Raw genomic sequence first — 27,607 nt, 5'->3', positions numbered from 1 at the left:
CCTAAAACCCGTGTCCTCTTGTCGCAACCATTTCAGCCCTGCGAAAAAGCCTCTGTCTACCCACATGATCAATGCGTCTCAGCATCTTATAGACCTCTATCAGGTCATCTCTCGTCCTCCATCTGTCCAAGGAGAAAATACTAAGTTCACTCAACCTGTTCTCGTAAGGCATACTCTCCTGATTTTGGGCTCAGCTGTTGAACAAAAAGGGAGCATGTGATTCACAAATACAATCCATGGATCAAAATCCATGGTTGTAATATTAATTTATGTGACCCAAGGATCGGGGGCTGAATACCGTTTCAAAGTCGAATCTGGTCAATTGAGGAAGCCGCTTATTTGGGACATTGTTTGAAAGTCGGAATTTCTATCATTTATTTGGGACACTGTACCACTTAATTGGGACAGGAGACTGCTGCTTCATTATCTTTAACCTGGGTTTGCATTTTGCAGGGAGCAACGCAACTGACATGGGTGGCATACTTTCATGCTGCGGAGCTCTGCTGGAACGCTGCTGCAAGGACAGAGTAGCTGATCGTGCCACAGAATCGAGTGACAGTGAACGAAGAGATTGTATCGAACGTACTCAATATAATGGAGATCCAGAGGCAGAACCCATTTTACATGAAGAGGCTGCTTTCAGCACAGATGTTTTGGAATCGTCTGAAAGCTTTGGAAATAGAGCAGGTTAGTAAATTTCAAGCAGTTTCAAATTAACCATTGAGTATCATGTAAAATATTACATAAGAACACTGCCTAATTCTGAAATTGGTGAGAAGACAGCTTACTATGTCAGCAGATTATAAAAGGACAGACACGTTTGATTACTCTGCTGGACATTTTTATAAAATGTAGCTGTTGAGGTAGATGAGCGTGAGTCAGTGGGCATGTCATACAACGTATTTCTCCATCCGTTCCTACATCGAGCACGGGGTAAAAATCCATGCCGCCAATTATACGCATACGTCGAACTAACCTATCAGCCCAAACGTCTTTGGAGTGTGGAAGAAAACCGGAAGCCCATGCGTTCACGCAGAGAAATATCGACCCCATAGGCAGAGCCTCTTCACAACAAACCTGGCACAAGTTGAACAACCTTGCAAGGAAATATGAGCATACCCTGCTCAGTCATATTTTGCAAAGCTAAAAGGGATTTATCCGAAACGGATGTTGGCTGTAATTACAGCATGAGAAGTGTCAGCTAAGTACTGGGCAAAGCGGGATGAATACTGTTCAACATTTCACTTATTAAATTTTAACTTTTTCATACTTTACCATTTTTTTTGTTTCCATTGTGTAAAGGAGCACGTGATCCACAAATAAAGAAGTATCATTTAAATCGATCAACATCTCTGGTTGTAATAAACATTTATGTGACTCTAGGGTGGGATTGATTACTTTAATAAGGCAGTCGAATCCTTTAATTGGGCCATCAATTAATAGGCCGGACGCTTATTTAAGACACCTCCCTAAGAAAACAACTCAGATCGAGAAAATATCTGCGATTTATTTCATTTATTTGGGACATTTTGCCACTTAATTGGACCAGGAAACTGTAGTCAAATAAATCTTCCCTAGCGTCAGTTTCTAATAGTTCTTAACCAGCATCAGCTCCGTGTTTCATTCCGCTTCAACATGGATTTGAAGTTTACAGATAGCAAAGCAAACGAAATGGGAGGAGCACACAGTAAAATTCTATCAGAAAACCTACCGCATGAGGAGTGTGATCATGCCACAAAATGGAGTGAAAATGAACACAAAGATTCAAAAGCTATGCACAAGTGGAGCCAATTCTCATAATGGGTTTCCCTTTGACATAGATGTTCCGGAAGTGTCTGGAAGCTTTGAACCTGAAGCATGTTGGTAGATTGCAAAATAGTTTCAAATAAACCATTGAGTACCTTGTCAAATACTTCATAAGAACTGATTCTGACATTCATGAAACGATAGCATACAGTTTGAGCAGGTTTATCAAAGGGCAGACATGTTTAATTAGAAGCTTCACATCAAAAGTAGCCGGACAAATCGATGAGCAGGAGCCAGTGGACTTGACATACAGTGTACACCACACCCCATCCCATCCTTCATACAACACGTCAGGATATGTTCGCGCCACCTAATATATGCAAGTAATCAATTAAGCTACTAGCCCAAACATGTTTGGAATTCGGTAGGATACCGGAAACACAGGGAGAACGTATAGGCTACTTAACCAGCTGCGGGATTTAAACGCAGGTCGCTACTGCATAAAGACACTTTGCTAACCGCTATGCTACAATGCCGCCCTAACCTAAAATCCTAAACTGTTCAAACATTCCCTCTAACCGAAGTCCTGTAACTCAGGCACATTGCTGTATATTTTTCTCTGCGCTATATCAATCTTATTGATATATTCCCTATAGCAGGCAACCAGAACCGAAATCTGGGTTATTAAGCTGCCAGTCCTGCCTCTCCCTCAACCAAATCTCACCAATCGCTACATTATGATCCATATGCTAAGCTTATAGGCCTTATGAACAATATTCCCTGCACTAATATAGACGCAATTGCAATCAATTTCCATTCATGAATTTATGTACAGGCCTGGCATATTTTCCGTGCAGCTCCTCCACTATCTGCCCATTATCCAGTAATCGTACCATCTGTCCAGTGGTTCCCATTCCCTGCAACTCTAGTTAAAAAGCCTCTGAGTGCTGATAGTAAACCTCCCCGCAATGATATTAGTCCGTCCATCGTGAAATTAAAGTGCAGACTGCTATGTCTATACAGATCTCAGCTTCCCTGGAAGAGAGCCAATGATCGACAAATCTGGTCATACCTCCTCAAACAACTCGGTAGCTACATTTTAAACTGTGTTATCTTCCTTTTTTCTGGTCTCGGTAGCACTAGGGACAGGTAACCTCCCTGAGATAACAAACCTGGTAGTCATGTCATCCTGCCATTTAATTAGCACCCAAGTCCCCAAACACTCTTTGCAGGACCTTGTTACCTTCCTACCTATTTCATCGGTACTGAAGTGTACGGATACCTGAGGCTGCTCACCCTCCCAGTTAAAAATGTTACAGACTCGATATGAGATGGCCTTGTCTCTGGCATCTTGGAGGAAACCTGACAATCGGGGATGCTGTTCTACCCTATCACTACTGCCTGCCTGCTTTGCCATCGTCTCTTCTGCCTCACAGAGCCAGGCAGTGGCAGACACCTGACGCTGCAGATCACCTCTGCTGAGCCATCCTCCCGACCGTATCCGAATCAGTATACATGCTATTGAGAGGAACGGGGACAGGGATACCCTGCACTGTCTACTATCTGCTTAGTCCCTACTGACTATTACACAATTAACTGTGTTCTGCACCTTAGGTATAACTACCCGTCCTTATTACCTGTCAATCAAATCCTCAGCATCCCAAATATTCCAGAGTCCATCCAGCTCCTGCTCCAGTTTCGCAATGTTCTCTGGCAGAAGCTACAGCTGGATGAACTTCTTGCAGATGTAGTCGGCAAAGACACTGGAGGTCTTTCATTCTCACATCCCACAAGAAGTGTATTCCACTGTGTTGGCATCCTCACTCTCTGATTGTGCAATAAAAAGGAGGAAACTTACCCTTAAGTCAAACGATATTCTTTGCCTCTACCCGCCGAACTTCTTAAGCAAATCCTTTATGGGGACCAATGGTCCACTATCCGGAGGGCAGAATCCGAGTCTGCAACAGACAGTGCTGGATGGTCTTAAAGGGGCTTGAAAGGGGCTGAGGAAGTGGTGGACACGTTTTCTGACAGGTTAGATTTAAAATACGCAATTTTGCCTTTACTGTTGATACAGTTCTACTTATGTTGAGAAACATCAGGCAAATTTCATCCGAAGACTGGCAACCATTTTGATACCTGGGTACACTTCTGCTCTTCCATCGTCGTCGATGAAGACCTCGACACTATTTGATGATGGTGTCGAGACTAGGGCCTAATTTGGATTTAAGTGAGGGAGAGTTGCACAACGTCAGCCTCAAACTCTCTTCCCAATTCCCATCTGGTTCCGGTGGCAGCACAAGAGTCGAGACGGCTGGAGATGGGACTGGGCGCAGTGCATGACCAGGACAACTTCTGTGTCTTGCTCCACGACGCTTGAAGAGATCGCCTTCTTGACCGTTGGACCTGCCATTGGTCTCGTCCGCTCTGTCCGCCGGAGTCTGCCTTCACATGCTGGGATAGACAACTCCCTATCTCACCGAGGGTTTGATACCCGTCGGCTACCCTCACCTGGTTTAGCCGGCTTGTCGAACCCGTTGTCCGGGGTGTGGCCGCTGTCGCAAGCAAACAGCTGCGGGTAACCACAAATGAGAGTGGGGATCAAAGGTGGACAAACCTCTCTGAAAAGGACGCGACATGTTCCCCACCAGAGGCGCTACCCCTTCCTGATATCCCATACAATCCCTTGCACAGCAGAACCAGGGAGAATCGCACGTCAAAGAATTAAACTGGCAGCTGAAAGGAGGAGAGAACTGTGTGGAGTTTTAAATAGCCGATATGGTAGCATTGCCGTAACTCTGCAGTTCTATCAACGTTGGGCAGGATACAGGTTCAGAACTCACTACAGTGTCTGGAATAGTGATATGATAGCATAAATCAGTGGTGAACAGCCAACGTCCATAATTTTCAGCACCAAATTTGTACATATAACCCACTCAAGGAACACGACCTGACCCCGTTAACCTCCCTCAAATATAGCATTTAGTCTGATGTCAAGAAATCTCAATTTTGCTTTTATCAGACCTTAAAACCTACTCCTCCTTGACTTCAGAGACTCCCATATGCCTTCTGGCAAACTCTAGCTGAGATTTAATGTGAGTTTTTTTTTTTTTGTTTTTAACAGTGCCTTTCTCTTTGACACTCTCCCATAAAGCTGCGACTTGTGAAGCACCCAGGAACAGTTCTTGCCTGTGCAGTCTCCACCATTTCAGGGACTGACGCTTGTTAGTCCTCCATTGTCATAGGTCTGTTGGTGGCCTGCCTCACTGGTGCCCTTGCACGGGCACTCAGGTTTTGAGAACATCTGCTCTGGGCAGATTTACAGCTGTGTCATTTTCTTTCCATTTCTCCATGATTAACTTAACTGTACTCCAAGGGAGACTTACTGACTTGTTAATGTTCTTTTATCGATCTTCTAACCTTTTCATGGAGTTGCTTTGAGTGTTCCTTTGTCTTTAGGGTGTATTTTCTGCCAGGATACTGACTCACCGAAAGCTGGGCCTTCCAGATACAGCTGAATTTTTACTACAATCAATTACAACACCTAGACTATATATAGGACTCCAAAAACAGATATCCATTAAACTAATTATGTGAGATCTAAAGCCAATTGGCTGCCCCAGTGCTGATTTTGTGTCTCATGTTAAAATAGGATGAATGCCGATGCAATCAAATATTTTGTGTTTTATATATGTTATTAATTCCGATGACATTTCAAGAGAGCTGTTTTTACTTTGAACACAAAATTATTTTTATGTTGATCAGTGTTAAAAAGCCACATTAAATCTCCAGCATATTAGAGTTCCACAATGTTATGATGACCATGTAACCTACTCTAGAAACGGCTTAGAACTTCCACCTTGGATCCCATGCCTCCTTACTTTCTCAATAATCCTTACATGGGGTACTTTATCAAATGCCTTGCTGAGATCCATATACTCTACATCAACGCTCTTCATCAACGTGTTTTGTTACATCCTCAAAAATTCGGTCAGGTTCATCAGGCATGACTGGCCCTTCACAAAGCCATGCTGGCTAACCCGAAACAGATTATGTCTCTCCAAATGCTCTCTCGGTATCTTCTCCAATATTTTGCTTATCACTGAAGTAAGTCTCATTGATCTTTAGTTTACTGTGTTATCTCTACTCCATTTCTTGAACAGGGGAACAATGTTTGCAACCTTCCAATCCGATGGAACCTCTCCCGTCCTTATTGATGATGCAATGATCATCGCCAGAGGCTCAGCAATCTCCCTACTCGCTTCTCTCAATAGCTTGGGCTATATCTCGTCCCGGCGGTTATCTAATTTAATACCTTTCCAAAGTTCTAGTGCATCCTCTTTCCTAATGGCTATACACTCAAGATTTCAGTCCACTGTAAGTCATCCCCACATTTCGTGGTGAATACTGAAGCAAAGTATTCATTAAGTAACTCAGAATATTTGAAATAATCGGCAGATTCAGAAACTTCTGTTGAGAATATAGCGGTGAATTTTAACTAAACCAAGTGTTACAAGAGTGTAGGGAGCGAACCCAAGGACAGGACACGGGCCGGAGATTGAGTCTAAATTCTTACACGGGTGTAAACGCCGAACAGCAAATAGAGCTCTGATATGGAGCCTTGACATGGAGCCTTGATTTAGAGCCTTGACACGAAATCCTGACGCGGAGCCTTGACTCAGAGAAGTGGAGTCTGAGAGGTAAACCCGGAAAAAGGAGCTAGACAGAACAAACGGTTCTAAGCGGTCAGGGAACGTAGTTACATCATAGGAAAAAAGACCAACGGACTGGAGACTAGTGGTTGTGACGCCGAGGTTCTTGTACTGCAGTTCTTGGTGGAGACCAGGTGTTCTGTCATCAAAACGAATTAGCAGTAAATGGGAAATTAACAATCGGAATTAAGGCATAATCAAAGGGGATTAGGAGCAGAATAGGGGATTAACGATCGGGACCAGGACAATGCCTCCGCCCTCAACGGGATCCTCCATGCGAACCAGCAGGCTTGTTCAGATGGGCCGGATGGAAATCACGAATGAGGGAAGGGTCCAAGATAGATAGATAGATAGATAGATAGATAGATAGATAGATAGATAGATAGCTACTTTATTCATCCCCAAGGGGCAATTCAACATTTTTCCAGTGTCCCATACACATATTGTAGCAAAACTAATTATATACAGTATTTAACTCAGTATAAATATATGCATCTAAAATCACCCTCCCAAAAATCATTAATAAATAGCTTTTAAAAAGTTCTTAAATAGTTTACTAAAGTGCATTGAGTGGTAACTTAATCTCAGTCCTAACCCCGGCACTTTAACATGTCTTGCCCCTGGTGGTTGAATTGTCGAGCCGAATGGCGTTGGGGAGTAATGATCTCTTCATCCTGTCTGAGGAGCATTGCATTGACAGCAACCTGCTGCTGAAGCTGCTTCTCTGTCTCTGGATGGTGCTGTGCAGAGGATGTTCAGGGTTTTCCATGATTGACCGTCGCCTACTCAGCGCCCTCTTCTCTGCCACCGATGTCATACTCTCCAGTTCTGTGCCCACGACAGAGCCCGCCTTCCTTACCAGCTGATTAAGACGTGAGGCGTCCCTCTGCTTAATGCTGCCTCCCCAGCACGCCACCACAAAGAAGAGGGCGCTCTCCACAACTGACCGATAGAACATCTTCAGCAGCTCACTACAAACAAGATGAAGGAGAAGGCAATCCAGAAACGTTGCTCCAGCTGTATCCCTCCCAATCGAACAGGTACCGGATGCCCCTTCCTCGGCGGCCCACATGCAGTATTCGCCAGACGGTGTATGGTGGGTGGTCGTCAATGATCCGCCCGGATGGAGGGTGTTGGGCAGGAGGGTACAAAGGGCAGACAGAGACCGGTTTCAATTGGTAAACATGGAATGTAGGATGGATGTGCATAGGTCTGGGCAGTTTGAGTCGAACTGACATGGGGTTTATAATACGCTCAATCGCGAAAGGTCCTAGGAAGAGAGGGGCGAGTTTCATGGGCCGAAGGGGATAGGTAGCACGGAAATGGCCGGACTGGCTGCAATGTAGACACTCACCTGCTCTCAGTCTCCGGAGCCGCTCAGCGGGAGAAAGGCGGTTCCGTCCCAGCAGCATGAGTTCCTCTGCCGGGGCGGTGGGAATGGCAGGAGGAGAAAGACTATGGCGTTCTATTGGACGATTGTCCACCCTGGTAGCTGGGGAGATGAATGAATCCAGTTTGTCATGGTCATCTCTGAGCCAACTCGCTGAGACCACTCCGAAATACATAGAAACTTAGAAAACCTATAGTTGTGGTGAAACTGACCCTACACTAGCTATTACTAGGACTACCGTAGCCCTCTATTTTGAAGCTCCATGTACCTATCCAAAATTCTCTTAAAAGGCCCTTTCGTATTCTCCTCCACCACTATTGCCGGCAGCCCATTCCATGTACTCACCACACTCTGCGTACAAATAATGGCCCTGATATCTCCTCTGCACCTACTCCCAAGCACCTTACACCTGTGCCCTCTTGTGGCAACCATTTCTGCCCTGGGAAAAGGCCTCTGACTACCCACACGATCAATGCCTCTCATCATCTTATACACCTCTATCAGGTCAACTCACCTCTCATCCTCCGTCGCGCCAAGGTGAAAAGGCCGAGTTCACTCAAACTATTCTCATAAGGCATGCTCCACAATCCAGGCAACATCTTTGTAAATCTCCTCTGCATCATTCCTATGGCTTCCACATCCTTCCTGTAGTGAGTCGACCAGAGCTGAACACAGTACACCAAGTGGGGTCTGACCAGGGTCCTACATAGCTGCCACATTACCTCTCTGCGCCTAAACTCAGTTCCACGATTGATGAAGGCCAATGCACCATATGCCTTCTTAACCACAGAGTCAACCTTCGCAGCTGCTTTGAGCGTCCTATGGACTCGGACCCCAAGATCCCTCCGATCCTCCAGACTGCCAAGAGTTTTATCATTAATACTATATTTTGCCATCATATTCGACTTACCAAAATGAACCACTGAACACTTATCTGGGTTGAACTCCATCTGCCACTTCTGAGCCCAGTTTTGCATCCTATCAATGCTCCTCTCTAACCTCTGTCAGCCCTCCACACTATCCAGAGCACTTCCAACCTTAGTGTCATCAGCAAACTTACTAAGTCATCTCTCCATTTCCTCATCCAGGTCATTTATAAAAATCACGTAGAGTAAGTTTCCCAGAACAGATCCCTACGGCACTCCAGTATTCACCAAACTCCATGCAGTGTATGACCCCTCTGCAGCCACACTTTGCCTTCTGTGGGCAAGCCAGTTCTGGATCCACAAGGCAATGTCCCCTTGGATCCCATGCCGCCTTAGTTTCTCAATAAGACTTGCATGGGTTACCTTATCAAATGCCTTGCTGAAATGCATAAACACTACATGTACAGCTCTTCCTTCATCAATGTATTCAGACACATACTCAAAAAGTACAATCAGACTCATAAGGCACAACGTGCCCTTGACAAAGCCATGCTGACTAATTTCCAAATTTCCATAAATCTTCCTCTGAGGATCTTCTCTATCGATTTCAGGATAGCAATCTCAGGATTGCTACCAGTGTCACGTGCAGGTGGGTTTAGAAATAGTAAGATAGTGCAGATCAACTCGTGGCTGAAGACATGTTGAAGGAGGGAGGGCTTCAGATTTATAGATAATATTTATAAGATTTATAGATAATTGGGCAATTTTCCAGGGAAGGTGGAACCTGTTCCGCCGGGACGATTTACATCTGAACTGGAGAGGAACAAATATTCTTGCAGGTAGGTTTTCTAGGGAGGCTCCAGTGGATTTAAGCTAGATCAGATGGGGGGAGGGGAACCGGCGTTTGGGAAAAGATGTACGGGAGAAGCGAAAATAAGAAGACAGTAACGTTCTTTGTACTGTTAGAGATAAACAGAGCGGAAGAAGTGGGGAATTTCTTAAATGCATTTATATTAATGCTAGGAGCATTGTAAGAAAGGTGGATGAGAGAGCATGGAATTATACCTGGAAATATGATGTTGTAGCTATTAGTGAAACATGGTTGCAGGAGGGGTTTGATTGGGAACTAAATATTCCTGGATTTCGTTGCTTCAGGTGTGATAGAATCGGAGGGACAAGGCGGTGGGGGAGGTGTTGCGTTGCTTGTCAGAGAAAATATTACAGCAGTGCTCCGATGGGATAGATGAGAGGGTCGTCTAGGGAGGCTATTTAGATGGAATTGAGGAATGGGAAAGGTCTAGTAACACTTATAGGGGTGCATTATAGACCACCTAATGGGGAGCGAGAATCGGAGGAGCAAATTTGCAAGAGGTAGCAGATATTTGTAGTAGGCACAGGGCGGTGATTGTCGGAGATCTTAATTTTCCACACATAGACCGGGTTGGAGTTTCTAAAAAGTACGCAGGATAGTTTTTTTTTTTGCAGCAATACATAGAGATACCGACTAGTGAAGGGGCAGTGTTGGATCTCCTGTGAGGGAATGAAATAGGTCCGGTGACGGAGGTATGTATTGGGGAGAACTTCGTGTCCAGTGATCACAATACCATTAGTTTCAATATAATAATGGAGAAGGATAGGAATAGACCCAGGGTTGAGATCCTTGATTGGAGAAAGGCCAACTTTGAGGAGACGAGAAAGGATTTAAAAGGAGTGGACTGGGACAATTTGTTTTGTGGGAAGGATGTAAAAGAAAACTGGAGGTCTTTTAAAGTTGAAATTTTGAGGGTACAGAATCCTTATGTTCCTGTTTGGTTAAAAGGAAAGGTTAAAATTTGAGAGAGACATGGTTTCAAGGCATATTAGAAGTTTGTTTAGTAAAAAGAGAGATATCTACAATTAACATCAGCAGCATGGAGTAAGTGAGGTGTTCGAGGATTATAAAGAATGTAAGAAGAATCCTATGAAAGAGATTAGAAAAGCTAAAAGAAGATACGAGGTTGCTTTGGCAAATAAGGTGAAAATAAATCCAAAGGGTTTCTACAGTTATATTAATAACAACAGGATAGTGAGGTATAACATTGGTCCCTTAGAGAATCAGAGTGGGCAGCTATGTGAGGAGCCGAAAGAGATGGGATATATTTTGAAAAAAATATTTTCTTCGTATTCACTGAGGAGCAGGATATTGAATTGTATAAAGGAAACAAGTAGGAAAGTTATGGAAACTATAATTATTAAAGAGGAGGAAGTACTGGTGCTTTTAAGGAATATAAAAGTGGATAAATCTCCAGATCCTGACAGGATAATCCCTAGCACCTTGAGGGAAGTTAGTGTAGAAATAGCAGGGGCTCTGACAGAAATATTTCAAATGTCATTAGAAACGGAGACGGTGCCAGAGGATTGGCGTATTGCTCATGTGGTTCCATTGTTTAAGAAGGGTTTTAAGAGTAAACCTTGCAATTACAGTCCTGTCAGTTTGACGTCAGTGTTGGGTAAATTAAAGGAAAATATTATTAGAGATGCTATATATAATTATTTGGATAGACAGTGCTGATTAGGAACAGTCAACATGGATTTGTGCGTGGATGGTCAAGTTTGACAAACTACCTGAATTTTTGAAGAGGTTACGAGGAAAGTTGACCAGGGTAAAACAGCGGATGTTGACTATATGGACCAGTGAGACTTGTAACATGGTTCCGAACGGAAGGGTAGTTAGGAAGGTTCAATCGTTAGGTATTAATATTGAAGTAGTAAAATGGATTCAACCGTGGCTGGATGGGAGATATCAGAGAGTAGCTGTGGATAATGGTTTGTCAGGTTGGAGGCAGGTGAATACTGGTGTGCCACAGTGGTCTGTATTGGGTCCAAAGTTGTTTGTCATATACATTAATGATCTGGATGATGGGGTGATAAATTGTACCAGTAAGTATGCAGATGATACAAAGGTCGGTGGCGTTGTGGATAATGAAGTAGGTTTTCAAAGCTTTCAGAGAGATTTAGGCCAGTTAGAAGCGTAGGCTGAACGATGGCAGATGGAGTTTAATGCTGATAAGTGTGAGGTGCTACATTTTGGTAGGAATAATCCAAATAGGACATACATATTAAATGGTAGAGCATTGAAGAATTCAGCAGAACAGAGTGATCTAGGAATAATAATGAATTGTTCCCTTAAGGTGGAATCTCATGTGGATAGGGTGTTGAAGAAAGCTTTTTGTATGCTGGCCTTTATAAATCAGAGCATTGAATATAGGAGTTTGGATGTAATGTTAAAATTGTACAAGTCATTGGTAAGGCCGAATTTGGAGTATTGTGTACAGTTGCGGTCACCGAATTATAGGAATTATATCAACAAAGTAGAGAGAGTGCAGAGAACATTTACTAGAATGTTACCTAGGATTCAGCACCTAAGTTACAGGGAAAGGTTGAACAAGTTAGGTCTTTATTCTTTGGAGCGTAGAAGGTTGAGGGAGAACTTGATAGAGGCATTTAAAATTAAGAGTGAGATAGATAGAGTTGACGTGGATAAGCTTTTTTTTCCGTCGAGATTAGGGGGATTCGAACAAGAGAACATGAGTTAAGATTTAGGGGGCAAAAGCTTGAGGGTAACAGGAGGAGGAATTTCTTTACTCAGAGAGTGGTAGCTGACTGGAACGAGCTTCCAGTCGAAGTGGTAGATGCTGGTTCGGTATTGTCATTTAAAGTAAAATTAGATAGGTATATGGACAGGAAAGGATTGGAGGGTTACGGGCTGAGCGCCGTTTAGGTGAGATTAAGCGTTCGGCACGGACTAGAAAGGCCGGGATGGCCTGTTTCCGTGCTGTAATTGTTATATGGTTATATATTTATAAATTATGAACCACTGAGGTAAGACTCACTGGTCTATAATTTCCTGGTCTTCCACTGCTCCCTTTCAAGAGTAACAGAACGATATCGGGAAAGGTCACGGGTATGCTGGCGAATTATTTTAATTTATAAATATTGCCTTGACTCTGTGTCTGGGTTTAATTTAATATCGGCAATTTACAAACTATTTGTGAAGGGACTGATCTGAGAGATGAGAGAGAGAGAAACATCTCTGCGCGAACTTAGGAGTACAATTACTGTCTACATGCTGTTCTTATTAGCAGTCTGTGATGCACATTAACACAGTGAGGTATTCCAGAACACAAGTCATTCTGCAGATGCTAGAAGTTTCAAGTAACACAAAGACACACTGAATACTGACAGAACTTAACAGGTCAGGAAGCATCCATGGTGAGGAATAAACAGTTGACGTTTCAGATCATGACCACAAGGAATAGAATGTAATGTGGCAAAATCTAGAATTTCTGTCCCCTCATTTCCAGTCCCAATGAATGACCTTGGCCCGAAATATCAATTGCTTATTCTCCTCCATGGATGCTGCCTGACCCGCTGAGTTCCTCCAACATTTTGTGAAATATCCCAGAGATTTGCCAAGGAAGGGATTGAATAGGCAGGCAGAGCACCAGAATCTGACCAGAGCAAAGCAGTTCTAATGGGCAGTACGAAGATAGTTATGTCCAATGGTCTCTGTATTCTTAGGAATAAGCAGTGTCCTTTCCAGAGTCGACGTTTATTCTCGGGGACAAGAAAGATCTTCTTTCAGCAGATGTAACTATACATCCCAACACCCCACAATCCACACCCCACCAACCACACATTCCGGGACCGCGCCCATTGCCCCAGATACTTCAGAATATGTTTTGTGACCTGCTGCGCACCATCTTCAGCTACCAGAGAGAAAGTTACTGCCCGATATGGTGTCAGGCCTCAGTAATTTCCTTAATCCTCCCCATTTTCCTTCACAGGTCCGAGTTCAGTGATCACCGAGCTCTTGGCAAGCTGGAACGATTTCCAGCTGCTGCAGCTGACGAACTTCTACGGGGACAGGCTGGAGCAGGCGATGGAAGGAGGGGTGCACGAAGTGAGCCAGGCGTTAACGGTCGAGAATCAGTTCAGCGGAGAGGAACATCGGGTGAGTGGAAGGGAGAATGGGTTTGACTTCTCGCGCATCACGTGTCGGAAATCTGTCTCATCGCATATGAAATTAGATAAAAGAACAGCGAGGACATAAATACTGTTCATACAACCTCAAACATGTGAATCTGAACCAGTGATAGAAAAGGGTGAAAAGGGTGACGGCCCAGTGTGATCCCGTTACAGAGCACATCATTTACTTCTTATTCTCTGTGTGATGTCAGTCCCCAATATGTTCACCGTTACTCTTCACAGAAAATCACTGATCTCGCTGATAAGGGAGAGCGGGCGGACAGTTCTAAACTCCTCCTGAGCCTGGTGATGGAGAAAGGCTCCCGCGCCCGGAGGGTGATGTGGGAAACCTTTGTCAAAATGCGGAATGCAGTCCCAAAGTTCGACAAAATACTGAAGGAAATACAGGGATATGGTGAGATGATATCAGAGATTAATTTAAATTTGGATTGAAACACAGAACACTTAACAATTTTACACATTATTCCCTCAATTTCTTCAAATTCATACAGGCTGTGATCCCTCCCATCGATCAAACCCCGCTCAAGATTTACTTAAGGTTCTCAGTGAGCTGAAAGGTAAGTGAACATGCATCGAACATTGAAGGGTTATACACTGGAATAGGCCATTAGGCAAATAATATTGTACCGAATCAGCTAAGATGTAAATCAAATGCACTCAAACTCTAGTCTTTCCTTCCTGCACCATGTCCATGTGCCTCCATCTTCCTTCCATCCATAGGCCTGTCCAAACGTCTCTTGAAAACTTCAAAGAATTAGCAGGCAGTGCTTTCCAGGCATCTATGACACTGATTAAAAAAAAACTATCCCTCACATCCCCCTTCATTTATATACTCTCTCACGTTCAATGAATTCCCTCTGGTAATAGACATTTCAACCGTGACAAACCGATTTTCTCTATCCACTCGATCTATTCCTCTCATAATCTTGTAAACCTGTGTCAGAGCCCCCCTCGTCCTCCGATGATCCAGAGAAAACAAGCTAATTTTATCCAGCCTCTCATGATAGCACATGCCCTCTAAACCAGGCAGAATCCCGGTGAACTTCTTCTGCTCCCTCTCTAAAGCCTCAACATCCCTCCGGTAGTGGGGTGATCAGAACGGTACGCAGTGGCCCAGATGAGGCTGAGGCGGAGTTCATCAAGTTGAAACTTGGCCTCTGTTTCCACCAACAGTTGTAATTTGCGTCGGGCGGTTCAGTTTTTGAGCCCCAAGGATCTGACCAGGTAAATATTGGAACTGAGACAGAGAACACAGTGAGACACAGGGAAACGTGTTTGCTAGAGGGAGAGTTTTCAAAGGACATTTTGTGGAAAGAGGCAGAGAGCTGGCGAGTTTGAGGAAAGTGGTCACACCGCTCTGGGGCCTGCAACTGCAGATCCCCACCGGAGTGAGTGGAGAAGGGGCGATCTGGAGAATGGAAAATAAACTTATATTTCTTCACAGCAAATAGTGAAAACCTTCCCTTGCCAGGCACTGCCCCTCCTGAACAGCCTCACCCTGAACCATTTTCCAAACTCCCCCAGTTCCCGCAAATTATATTTTCTCAGAGTTGGGCGTCCACTGAAGTTCCAGTCACAGAATAGTAATAATAGCATCACTTTAATTAGAAAAGCAGGGAACATCCCAACTGGTCTGTTCAACCACAGAGCAGCAGATGAACCCGCTGTGTTTACATCTACACTCCCTAGTGCAAACACTGCTACAGTGTTAGAGAGGGTGAGACTGGGGGACAGATTCCACAGCTCAGTACACAGAAGCTGAAATTCCTGTCTGCCGGTGTTGTGTGATGGACACTGTGGAAGGATGAGAGATGGGAATTAGGACAGGGAAACCGAGGGTTGTGGATTGTGGCAAGGAAGGTGCAGAGGACTGAAAACAATCATAATTAATATTGAGATTATGTAAATTCTGAACGTCTGGATAAGAAGCTCACTGCATCCGTAAATACAATGTGTCGGTGAAAGTGGAGCCCGAGGATTGGATCAAGAGATTGTGAGGCTTCATAATCACAGAAGGAGTTGGATCACAGAACGCTACATTTAACAGAAGAGAGGGTTCTTTGACTCCTGATGAAGGGCTTCAGCCCGAAACGTCGTCACTACCTTCTCCCATGGATGCTGTCTGGCCCGCTGAGTTCTGTCAGCATGTTGTGTTTTTATTTATTTCCAGCATCTGCAGATTCACTCGTGTTGTATTTCAACAAACATCGTTTTCCCACGCTCCCCATCTCGCCGAAATCTGTTGAATGGAGAACCCACACATTCTCAGCAGGGTCCTGACACACAGGGAGATCCCACACACCCCTGACAGGATCCTGACACACTGTCAGACACCCACACCGTAACAGGGTTTTGACACACTTTCAAACCCCACACACTGCTGACAGGGTCCTGACACTCTCTGAGACCCCGCTGTCAGATTGCTGACACACTGTGAGACAGCACACACTCCCTCCAGGATTCTGACACATTGCGTTTGCACTTGCCTTCCTTACCACAGACTCAACCTGTAAATTAATCTTCCGAGAGTCCTACACGAGGCTGCACCTCTTGTGTTTGAACCTTCTCCACATTTTGATAAATGTCGGCTCTGTTGTTCTTTTTTTACCAAAAATGCATTATCATATATTTTACAGCACTGTATTCTATCTGCCAATTTTTTCCCTTTCTTCCAATTTTATCTTGGTAGGCAGCCTCTTGTATGGCACTTTATCAAACGTCTTTTCAAAATCCAAGTAAATGAAATCCATGGCCTCTTTTTTTCCCACCTTTCTTGCTAATTCCTATAACAACTCTTAACTCTTAACAGATTTTTCAGGCAAGATTTCCCTTGGCAAGGTTTCACATTGACTTTGACTTATTTTATCATTAGGCTCCAAGTACCTCATCCTTAATAAGAGCCTCCAACACTTGGCCAATCACTGAGGTTAATCTAACCAGAATATAATTTCCTTTCTATAGCCTTGATCACTTATTACAGCTGTTTTTAAGTTGCCTTGTTAAATTTTAAAAGCTTGCCAATCACCCGACTTTTACTCACTTTTGCTAGCATATGCCCTTCCCCAGCCTTTTAGCAGTCCTTAACATCCTTTGTTAGCCACGGTTGTCTACCCTTGCCATTTGAGAACTTATTCCTCTGTGGGACATACATATCCTGCGCCCTGTGAACTATTCCCAGAAACTCCCGCCGTCTCTGCTCCGCGCAAGTATCCTTCTTCAATCCTCCGCTGCAAGCTCCTCTCTCATGTCTCTGTAATTCCATTGCTATACAGATACAAGTCAGCTATGCTTCTCGGTCTCAAATTGCACTATGAATTCAATCATATTATGATCACTGCTTCCTCAGGGTTCCTTCACGTTAAGCTTCCTAATAGCATCTGGCTAATTACACAGTACCAACTCGAAGACAGACTTTCCAGAGCAGTGTCAATCACTAGCTGCTCTAAAGCCATCTCGTAGGCGTGCAACAAATTACCTCTCTTGTCATCCAATACCAACCTGAGTTTCACAATCCTCTTGCATATTTAAGACCCCATTGCAATTTTGTCATTACCCTATAGCATGCCTTTCCAGTGTGGATAATATTTGAAGGCCGATTTAAGTCTCCATTAATATTTTCTTAACTATTGCAACTTCTTAACAACAACTATAAAATCAACATTCTCCGACCCTATAATACTTCTTTCTAAAGACTTAATTCTATCACTTACCAACAGAGCCCTTATAAGCCTTCCTGCCGGCCCTTTCGATCGAAAGTATAGCTTTTGACGTTAAGCTCCCAACTGTCGTCTTCTTTCACCTACGACTCAGTAATGCCTTTCATCTCATACCGACCGATTTCTAATTGTGCAACAAGTTCATCCACCTTATACTGAATGCTACGTACATTTATATACTGCACCTTCCATTCTGCATCCTTTGTCCTTTTGAAATTTGCAACGTTGATACAATTTCATTCTTTGCTCTGACTGCATTTGTAGCCAGTCATGCGATTGTCCTTCCTTCCATTCATGTTACACCTATCAGCTACTTGTAAAGCTGATGGCTGATCCCCAGCTCTATCATTCTGGTTCCAATCCCCCTGCCATATCAGTTTATACTGCTTCAATAGCTTCAGTAAATCTGCCTTCAAGAATATTGACACTCCCGGAATTTAAGTGCAACACGTCCCTTTTGTCCCGATTATTCAGAAATCTGATTCCCTCCTTCCAGCTCCAATTCTTCAGACATGCATACCTCACTGTTTACCTGTCCTTACTGTCGGGTGGCACAGGTAGGAATTAGGAGATTACTACACTTGCAGTCCTACCTATCAGCTTCCTTCCTTTGTAACTCCGTGTATTTTTTCAGCACCCTAAACACTGTGAGACCCCCACACACCTCTGGCAGGGTCTTGACTGTCTTCGTGACCCAACACACCCCTGAATTGATCCGGACACACCATGAGACCCCCACACCCCTAGTACGGTCCTGAGACACTGTGAGACCCCACACATCCTGACAGGGTCCTAAGACACTATTAGACCACACATACCTGGCTGGTTCCGAACACTCTTGCGACCACACAAACCCCCGGCAGGTTCCTGAGATCACACACATCCCTAGTAGGGTACTGAGTCAGTGTGAGATCCCACATACAACCGACAGCGTCCTGACACACTATGAGACACCACACACCCCTGGCAGGGTCCTGACATATTGTGATCCTGCACACTCCTGAAAGGCTCTGCAATCTCAGTGAATTCCTGTACACACTTGGCATGTTTCCGACATCCTTATATAAATCTGTTCTCATCTGTAGTTTAGCTGCAACTAACTGTCCCTACACCTCATCCAGACCATGTATTACATTGACATCTGCCTTCTCCTAATTCAGGTCCTCAATTCAGGGCATCGCCATTCCTTTCCATAACAGAGACACAATGCTCTCCACCGCCACTCCAAGCACTTGTCCAGATACATTATCTCCTGCCTAGTAGATACAGGTTATTCTAATAAAACTTATTGTAAGGCCGGCAATGGCAGGAAAACTAACATGATGGAATTGTTTGGTCTGAACTAGTTAGTTCAGCGGAAAGAGCTGTGGGTTAGGTAGTGGGATTTTGAGTGTTTATCAGCACATGGAAGTGTGATGTTAGAACCATAGAAACATAGAACATTACAGCACATTGGCCCTTCTTGGTTGTACCGAACCATTTCTCTGCCTAGTCCCACTGACCTGCACCTAGACCATCTCGCTTCATACCCCTCTCATCCATGTACCTGTCCAAGCTTTTCTTAAATGTTAAAAGTGAGCCCAAATTTACCACTTTAACTGGTAGCTCATTCCACACTCCTAACACTCTCTGTGTGAAGAAGCCCCCTCCCCATGTTCCCTTTAAACTTTTCCCCCTTCACTCTTAACCCATGTCCTCTGGTTTTATTCCCTAGCTTTCAGTGGAAAAAGCCCGCTTGCATTCACTCTATCTGTACCCATCATAATTTCATACACCTCTGTCAAATCTCCCTTCATTCGTCTACGCTCCAGGAAATAAAGTCCTAACCTATTGATCCTTTCTCTTTAACTCAGTTTCACACGTCCCAGCAACATCCTTGTAAACCTTCTCTGTATTCCTTCAACCTTAGTAATATCCTTCCTGTATTTTGCTGATCGTAACCGCACACAGTGCTCCAAGTTCGGCCTCACTAATGCCTTACACAACTTCACCATAACATTGCAACTCTTATACTCAATACTTTGATTTATAAAGTCCAACGTTCCAAAAGCTCTCTTTATGACCCAATCTACCTGAGACGACACTTTTAGTGAACTTTGTATCTGTATTCCCACATCTCTCTGTTCTACTGCACTACTCAGTGCCCGACCATTTACCTTGTATGTTCCACTATGATTTGTCCCTCCAAAGTGCCTTGCCTGACACTCGTCTGTATTAAACTCCAATTGCCGTTTCTCAGCCCATCTTTCTAGCTGGTCGAAATCCCACTGTAGGCTTCGAAAACCTTCCTCACTGTCCACTACACCTCCAATCTTTGTATCATCAGCAAAATTGCTGATCCAATTTACATTATCATATAGATCATTGATATAGATGATAAGTCACAATGGACCCAGTACTGATCCCTGTGGCATACCACTAGTCACAGGCCTCCACGCAGAGAAGCAATCCTCCTCTACCACATTCTGGCATCTCGCATTAAGCCAAGGTGTAATCCAATTTACTACCTCTCCATGTACTCCTACCGACTGAATCTTCCTAACTAACCTCCCATGCGGGACCTTGTCAAAGGCTTTACTGAAGCCCATGTAGACAACATCCACTGCCTTCCCTTCATCCACATTCCTTGTGAACTCCTCGAAAAACTCGAATAGATTTGGTAGGCATGACCTAACATGTTGAATCTCCCTTATAAGCTCCTGCCTATGCAAATTCTCCTTCCAATAATTTACCTACTACCGACCGCAAATTTACCGGTTTATAATTTCCCGGTTTAATTTTAGAACCTTTTTTAAACAACGGAACAACATGAGCTATCCTCCAATCCACCGGCACATCACCCATAGATACTGACGTTTTTAAATATATCTGCCATGGCCCCAGCAATTTCAACAGGTAGATAGGTTCGTAAAAAGAGCTTTAGGCACATTGGCCTTTATAAATCAACGTATTAAGTATAAGAGTTGGAATGTTATGGTGAGGTTGTATAAGGCATCGGTGAGGCCGAATCTGCAGTATTGTGTGCAGTTTTGGTAGTAAAATTTGTTGATCTTATTTGATTGAGAGAGACGGAATTGGCAGCCCAATTTTCTAGAGTTCTGATATTTCAGATTTGAGGGCGAGGTTAAAGTGATTGGGGAGCATTATTTACTGATCTTGGAAATTTGGCAGCTGCACTGAGAGGAAATTCTGGCGAGTTCAAGCACTAAGGCAATATGGGGAGTGCTCAAGGTTAAGGCAGATGCGATCATCCCCAGTAGAGATACCAGCTGCAATATGGCCTCTTCATTAGTTCAGATATTACACACATTATTCCCAGAACACATCCCACCATCGGAGATGATTCCTGAAATACACTTGCAGTAAGGAAAGACGGGACAGAATATGCTGGGTCATCAGCAACACATGGAATGTTAAAATTACCTTCTGCAGTAAACTAGCTGCTATTGCATCTTTCCAGAATTTACCTGCATATCAAATCCTCTATCTCTACTGGGGATGATCGCATCTGTCTTAACCTTGAGCACTCCCCATATTGCCTGGGAGAGCCGTTGGGAGCAGTGAACACAAATTCTGTTGTAATATGGCTGTGAATACGGACAGGTCTGCAGCTAAATTGAGGAAGGCAGAGTTTAATGTGCCATCAGTCTGGCACTAAAACGTTATTGGCAGAGGTTCGCATTCCCGTGCTGTTCTATGTTCCATGCAGGTCCTGGAGCAGCTGAAAACCTGAACCACCTGCTAACGAAACTTCCCGGTCTCAGTTGCTTTCTGCAGCACCCGATTTGAAATCGCCGTGGTCTCCAAACTTGTATTTAAAGTCATAGACCATAGAAACACAGAAAAAATAGTAACATAGTAAAGCCAGAGCACAATACAAGCACTTCGACCCACACATTTGCGCGGAACATGCCCGCACCTTAGAAATTACTCGGCTTACCCATAGCTCTCCATCTTTCTAAGCTCCATGTACTATCTGAAAGTATTTTAAAGGACCCTATCGTATCAGCCTCCACCACCGTTGCCGGCAGCTCATTCCTTGCACTCACCACTCTCTGAGTAAAATAAAAACTTAACCCTGACATCTCCTCTGTACCGACTCCCCAGCACCTTCAACCTGTGTCCTTTTGTGGCAACCATTTCTGCCCTGGGGAAAAAGCCTCTGACTATCCACACGATCAATGCCTCTCATCATCTTACACACCTCTATCAGGTCACCTCTCATCCTCCGCTATCCAAATTGTGTAGTCGGCTCAACTATTTTCTGGAAGAACTCAGTGAGCTGATCAGCATCTGTGATGATGGGGGGGGGGATTGTTTGCTTTTTAATGTCAAAATGCTGACTGTCTCAATCTCCTGAAAAGACAATGACATTTTCTCCCCCCCCATCACATCCCACACAGTGGACATACTGATCAAAGACAGTACTTCTTGAATCAATGACGGGGAGAGGGGAGGGATAGCTGTGATTCCCGATCTGCTCCTTTGTTTGAATACCCACTACACTCTTCTCTATCTCCATACGCCACGTCAATACTGGACTTTCAAAGTTCTTCCACAGGAACAATGACATCTCTGGCATTAATGGGAGGATGTCCAGTACCGGACAGTTGGGGGTCAGTAAACTACCAGGGAAATACTCACCTTCACAGCACAGTTAATATGAAAATGTGATGATCTGGTTTTTATCTGGACTAAGTCACTCTGTCCAGTCGGCAGTCTGTTAATTGAATTTACTTTACTGCACGAACATCCATTGATGAATCCAATTAATGCAATAGCTTTGAGCTAACACTTATGTGCTTAAATACTGAGTTCTGAGTTGAGGCATCTAACAGTTTGTCCACTGTCTGTTCCCATGGAAGATGTTCAACAGAAACACAAGGAGACTCTGCGGGCACAAACTGAAACACTGAGAGTGAACACGATCCTGATGAGGGAGAAGGTGAAGGTTTTCCAGCTGGTTGATCGATACGCTGAGCTCACGGTCATTTCTACTGTTGGAAATCGGAGACTGGTGGAACATGAGCTGCTGGCAAGAGGCAGAGACCATGAGGACTGCACAGAAAAATTCCGGTTCGATCAGTTGTTCCAGAGCAGCTTTTCCAGGAGTAAATCAAAATCTGGGATTTCGGCAGCAGTAGCCGGAGTCGCTGGGATCGGGAAAACAACAATGGTACAAAAGATTGTTTATGACTGGGCCACAGGGAAAATATACAAACAATTCAAGTTCGTCTTCAGTTTTAAATTCCGGTATTTAAACTCTATCAACTGTCGAATAAACCTGAGGGAATTGATTCTTGATCAGTATCCTTACTTCCGGAATATCCTGAGGGAGGTCTTGAAGAACCCAGAGGGATTGCTGTTTATATTCGATGGTTTGGATGAATTCAATGACATAATTGGTTTTGCTGACTGTCAGAGAGATACAGATCCTCAGCACACATGCATAGATCCTGAATCCTGGTGTAAGGTGTCTGATATTGTGGTCGGTTTAATCCAGCACAGGCTGCTCCCAGGGTGTTCGGTGCTGGTGACAACACGCCCCACTACGTTACAATTATTGAAAAAGTCGGAGATAAATCTCTGTGCTGAAATCCTGGGATTTGTTGGTGAGGAACAGGAGAAATATTTCCACAGGCATTTTGAAGATCAGACGGTGGCAGAAGCTGTCTTCAAACACGTGAAGCAGAACGAGATCCTGTACACCATGAGCTACAACCCCTCCTACTGCTGGATCCTCGCTCTGGCACTGGGCCCCTTCTTCACACAAACAGTCAGGGACCCGCAACAAGTTCCCAAGACCATCACCCAACTGTACTCTTACTATATTTACAACATCCTGAGAAATCACGGCCGTGAGATTGAGAACCCCCGTGATGTGTTACTCAGGGTTGGTCAGATGGCCTTCAGAGGAGTGTTCGAGAGGAAAATTGTGTTTACAGATGGGGATTTGATCAACTACAAACTGCAGCCTTCCCAGTTCCTGTCCGGGTTCCTCATAGAGCTTTTGGAAAGAGAGGATTATGACCGGAGCGTGGTGTACACATTCCCACACCTCACCATCCAAGAGTTTGTAGCTGCAGTCGCACAATTCCTGAATCCACATCCCGGGGATATCTTGAAATTCCTCACTGAAGCCCACAACACGACAGATGGGCGGTTTGAGTTATTTCTCCGTTTTGTTGCTGGTCTCTCCTCCCCAATGACCGTTGCGGGCCTGGAGGAGTTTCTGGGTCCATTTCCTCATCAAACAACCTGCCGGGTTATTGACTGGGTGAAGGAGGAGGTTAAACGCCAGAGTGGAAACACATGGAGTGAAGCTGGTAAAAGGAGTTTCCTGAACACATTGCACTACCTGTTTGAGTCTCAGAATCGTGGACTGGCTCAGGCCGCACTGGGATCTGTGGAAACACTTTCATTCAGTGGAATGACACTGACCCCGATTGACTGCGCGGTCCTGTCTCAGGTCATCGGACTCTGTGATACAATAAAACACCTCGACCTGGGGAACTGCCACATTCAGTGTGAAGGAATACAGCGGCTGGGACCCGGGCTGCACAAGTGCCAGGATTTGAGGTAACTTGATTTATCTTTTACTCTGATCTGTGAAACTGTTCCATAGGGATTTGGGTAAAACTGTAGTAAATCAGATTGAGAAGAATTGTGACAAATGCCCAGGGTATCGGTCAGTAATTCCCCAAGGACGGGAGGGTTCTGTGGTTCCTTGTGAAGGGATGTTGGAGACTTCATCAGATCAGTGAACAACGGCCATTGGTTTAATGGGAGTAAATCACAGGAATGTCCGTGTTTCTCGCTGCCTGTGACACGTCCATTGACAATGTTCCTTCTCACTGTTACTGACACCCAGACCGATACTGACTGCAGCAGGTGGGTCAGAGATTCACACCACCTTCCAGGTGAGAGACAAGAGACCGTCATCACACTGTCCCAGTGAGAAAGAAAGAAATAACATTGTGAGATTTTCCACCCCTGCCCACAACCATAGGCGTATCACCTGTCCCGATTGTGGGCTTCATTGAAAACCCACACCGCCTGTGCCATGTCTTTAGGCCATCCCCTCGTCTGCCAGATTCTTTTTTTCCCATTGATATCCTCCTGTGGGACCGCTCATCCCCATCCCATTTTCTCATGGGGATCTCTCTGCTCCCCATTTCCCATACATTCTGTGCCATCTCTCCTTCTTCCTTCTACACCCCATTCCACTTCCTCCTGCAGATTCTTTCTGCCTATCCCTTTTTCTCAGGTGGGTCTCACTGACACTTTCCCATTCACAAATCTTCCTCACTGTGGCACTCTCTCCCACTTTTGACCCGGGCTCCTTCCACACCTTTTCACGTCTGGAACACTTTTCTATCATTCAGAGTATGAGACAGAATATGTGGAGTTTGCAGGGTCACATTGACTGACTAAATTACTGACATTCGGTGAATCCCCTTGAGCTGGGCAGTGACGGACATTGACAGTGATGGGAACTCTGATCAGTGATTTTCTGGAGGGTTTAATGTTTCCTGAAATATCCGAGTGAGAGAAATTCCCTCAGACCCACGGTTTGAATCACTTTGTTCATCATTTTTTCTGTTTGTGCTTAGCCTTGGTCACAATAAGCTGGGAGATTCAGGAGTGAAACTGGTGTCTGCGGCTCTGAAGAACCCGGGGTGTGAAATACAGAAACTACGGTAAGTACTGGACTGTGGGAGATAGTGTTTACAGTCACTGGGTGTCTGACACTGAACATTAATGTGATCAGTAATTGTGTCACTGATAAACATTGGGGATTTGTACCGTCTCCTGTTTCTCTGCGCCCACCCTCACTCTCTCTCATCTCCAAGTTGACCCGTGTCGGTCTCACAGATTCGGGTGCCGTGTATCTCGCCTCCGCTCTCAGTACAAACCGATCACTGGCAGAGCTGAACCTGAGTGATAATATATTGGGAGATTCAGGAGTGAAACTGGTGTCTGTGGCTCTGAAGAAGTGGAAGGGTAAAATACAGAAACTGGAGTAAGTACCATATTGTGGGAGATTGTGTTTACAGTCACTAGATGTCTGACACTGAACATTAATGTGATCAGAAACTGTGTTACTGATAAACACTGGGGATTTGTACCGTCTCCTGTGTACTTGCGCGTTACCCCCTGTCTTGTATTTGCAGGTTGATTGACGTCGGTCTCACAGATTCTGGTGCCGAGGACCTCGCCTCCGCTCTCAGTACAAACTCATCACTGACGGTACTGAATCTGAGTGATAATATACTGGGAGATTCAGGGGTGAAACTGGTGTCTGCGGCTCTGAGGAAGTCAGAGTGTAAAATACAGAAACTGTGGTAAGTACCAGACTGTGGGAGATTGTGTTTACAGTCACTGGCTATCTGACACTGAACATTAATGTGATCAGTAATTGTGTTACAGATAAACACTGGGGATTTGTACCGTCTCCTGTCTCTCTGTGTCCTTCACTCTCACTTTCTCTCATCTCCAGTTTGTGCCGTGTCTGTCTCACAAGCGCTGGTGTCGACCACCTTGTCTTCGCGTTCAGTACAAACCCATCACTGACGGGGCTGTACTTAAGTTACAATTTTCTCACAGACCAATCTGTGACTGCTCTTCGCCGCCTCATACAGACCCTCCCGAATCTGCAGCGGATCGAGTGAGTGTTTGTGTGAATGTTCAATTGATAAAATATTAGCGGATCCGCGGGTATTCTGGTGATAGTTGTCTGTGCGTGTCGTTGAAACATTAACCCCGGTCCCCTGTTACTGACACTATTGTGTAATCTGTTTATTTCATCTTTATTCTCCCACCCATCTGTTTCAGGCTGATTGTGAATAAGTTCAGTGAGACCGGGAGGAAGGAACTGAGTTCTTTGGATGAAACCAGACCCGGTCTGAGAGTATCCGTGTGAACATTCGCGCCCACGGAATTGGGACACTTTTTGCCGAATTTCCCCGTACTCCCTTTTAAGAGCTGCCTTCCCTATTTAATAACCAATGTTTCCAACGGACCACGCTCCAGCCGAGTGTCCTGTGACGTCACAAGAGGTCTGGCGTAATTACGTGTCCTGCCCAGCGGCGCTGCTATCTCCTGGTGACTGGTTTCGGGAGCTCCTCCAAGTGAAGCGCCAGGGACTTACACAGTCTGGGACCTCAGTGTTCCTGGGATGGATTATCCAGGGAGAGAATCCTTATGCTCACTTCGGGCTGAAAACGGTACATTCCACAGTGTAGCCGATATAATGATGTTAAATTGACAAATCCCTCGGCAGTGACCCTGGATCTGCAGCGATCTCGGACACCTCCGTGAAGTGTGATTTTATACTCATCGGTCCCCCGACCAGAATGACGGTGAGAAACGGGACTGATTATTCAACCGGTCACTCGTTGTCGCCGGTCAGTCAATTATGTGTGACTGACAGGGAGGTTGCAGCCCCTCTTTGAGTATCTGATGGGACTACTGCTTAGGTTCTGGCAGCATCTTAGCTCGGCGCTCCTCATATACGGACACCCAGTACACAACGGGGTGGGACCCTAGGAGGAGCTCCTGGTGCGCTTGCTCCTGTGCCTGGCAGTGATACTCATTTACCGATCTCGCAGTCAGAAAATGGAGGATTCTACCTGATCTGCCTGCTTGCCCCTCTTCCGACGATACGTTCGTGACCGGCTGTCTTTGGACAGGGAGTATCCGATCGCAATAGGTACATTGGGGGATCATCGGGAGCGGTGGCCCGCAGGCATCTGACTGTTTAATGGACGGTAGTAATCATATTTTAATCTGAGTGTACTCCCTGTCTTCTGTATACGTTGCGCAAATAAACTTTTATAGTTTTGTTTAAAAAAATAATGAGCAACATATATTCATGGAGGTCAGACGTTGTTGAATTTACATTTGCCACGATGCAATCATTAAACCGATGTAAATTCCTTTCTTGGTGTCGGTCTTGAGTTTTATTCGAGGAGAGAAACGGGTCTGAGGTTACTGCTGCTCCGCGGAACAGTGCAAAGAAACAGTGGTCCATAGTGCCTCAAACTGCAGGCTGAGGTAGGTCGGTCTCACAGTCTGGTGCCCAGGAACTCGGTCGCTGCCCAGATCCGCGCACCCTTCTCGCTCTCGCAGACAAAACGACAAAAGCCC

General features: G+C 44.8%; 1 protein-coding gene across 3 annotated transcripts; it reads left to right on the top strand.

The window, feature by feature from the left end:
• On the top strand, positions 1-27,397 carry LOC132387296 (NACHT, LRR and PYD domains-containing protein 3-like). Of its 3 annotated transcripts, none has more exons than XM_059959652.1 (9): positions 4-687; positions 13,541-13,707; positions 13,965-14,136; positions 14,234-14,299; positions 22,324-24,037; positions 25,072-25,158; positions 25,633-25,803; positions 25,959-26,126; positions 26,294-27,397. In XM_059959652.1, the coding sequence occupies exons 1-9, from the start codon at positions 471-473 to the stop codon at positions 26,379-26,381; spliced, it is 2,850 nt and encodes a 949-aa protein (XP_059815635.1). In that variant the 5' UTR covers positions 4-470; the 3' UTR covers positions 26,382-27,397. The 3 variants fall into 3 exon arrangements, with proteins under 3 accessions (XP_059815637.1, XP_059815635.1, XP_059815636.1); XM_059959653.1 differs by lacking the exon at positions 4-687 and adding an exon at positions 7,299-7,498; XM_059959654.1 differs by lacking the exons at positions 25,633-25,803; positions 25,959-26,126; positions 26,294-27,397 and adding an exon at positions 25,334-25,625 and having other exon boundaries at positions 1-687.
• Positions 27,398-27,607: the final 210 nt, after the last annotated feature.

The sequence above is a fragment of the Hypanus sabinus genome, unplaced genomic scaffold (assembly GCF_030144855.1).
Source record: "Hypanus sabinus isolate sHypSab1 unplaced genomic scaffold, sHypSab1.hap1 scaffold_1702, whole genome shotgun sequence".
In the NCBI taxonomy this organism is placed as follows: domain Eukaryota; kingdom Metazoa; phylum Chordata; class Chondrichthyes; order Myliobatiformes; family Dasyatidae; genus Hypanus; species Hypanus sabinus.
Note: the sequence above shows the minus strand (reverse complement) of the source record. Positions and strands in the feature narration are given on the sequence as shown.

Bases quoted from the DNA above. Each gene is read 5' to 3' on its own strand.
- LOC132387296 (XM_059959652.1), top strand. From the start codon at position 471: ATGGGTGGCATACTTTCATGCTGCGGAGCTCTGCTGGAACGCTGCTGC. The intron at 14,137-14,233 runs GTGAGATGATAT...AAATTCATACAG, and splicing joins GAAGGAAATACAGGGATATG to GCTGTGATCCCTCCCATCGA. The intron at 25,159-25,632 runs GTAAGTACTGGA...TTGTATTTGCAG, and splicing joins TGTGAAATACAGAAACTACG to GTTGATTGACGTCGGTCTCA.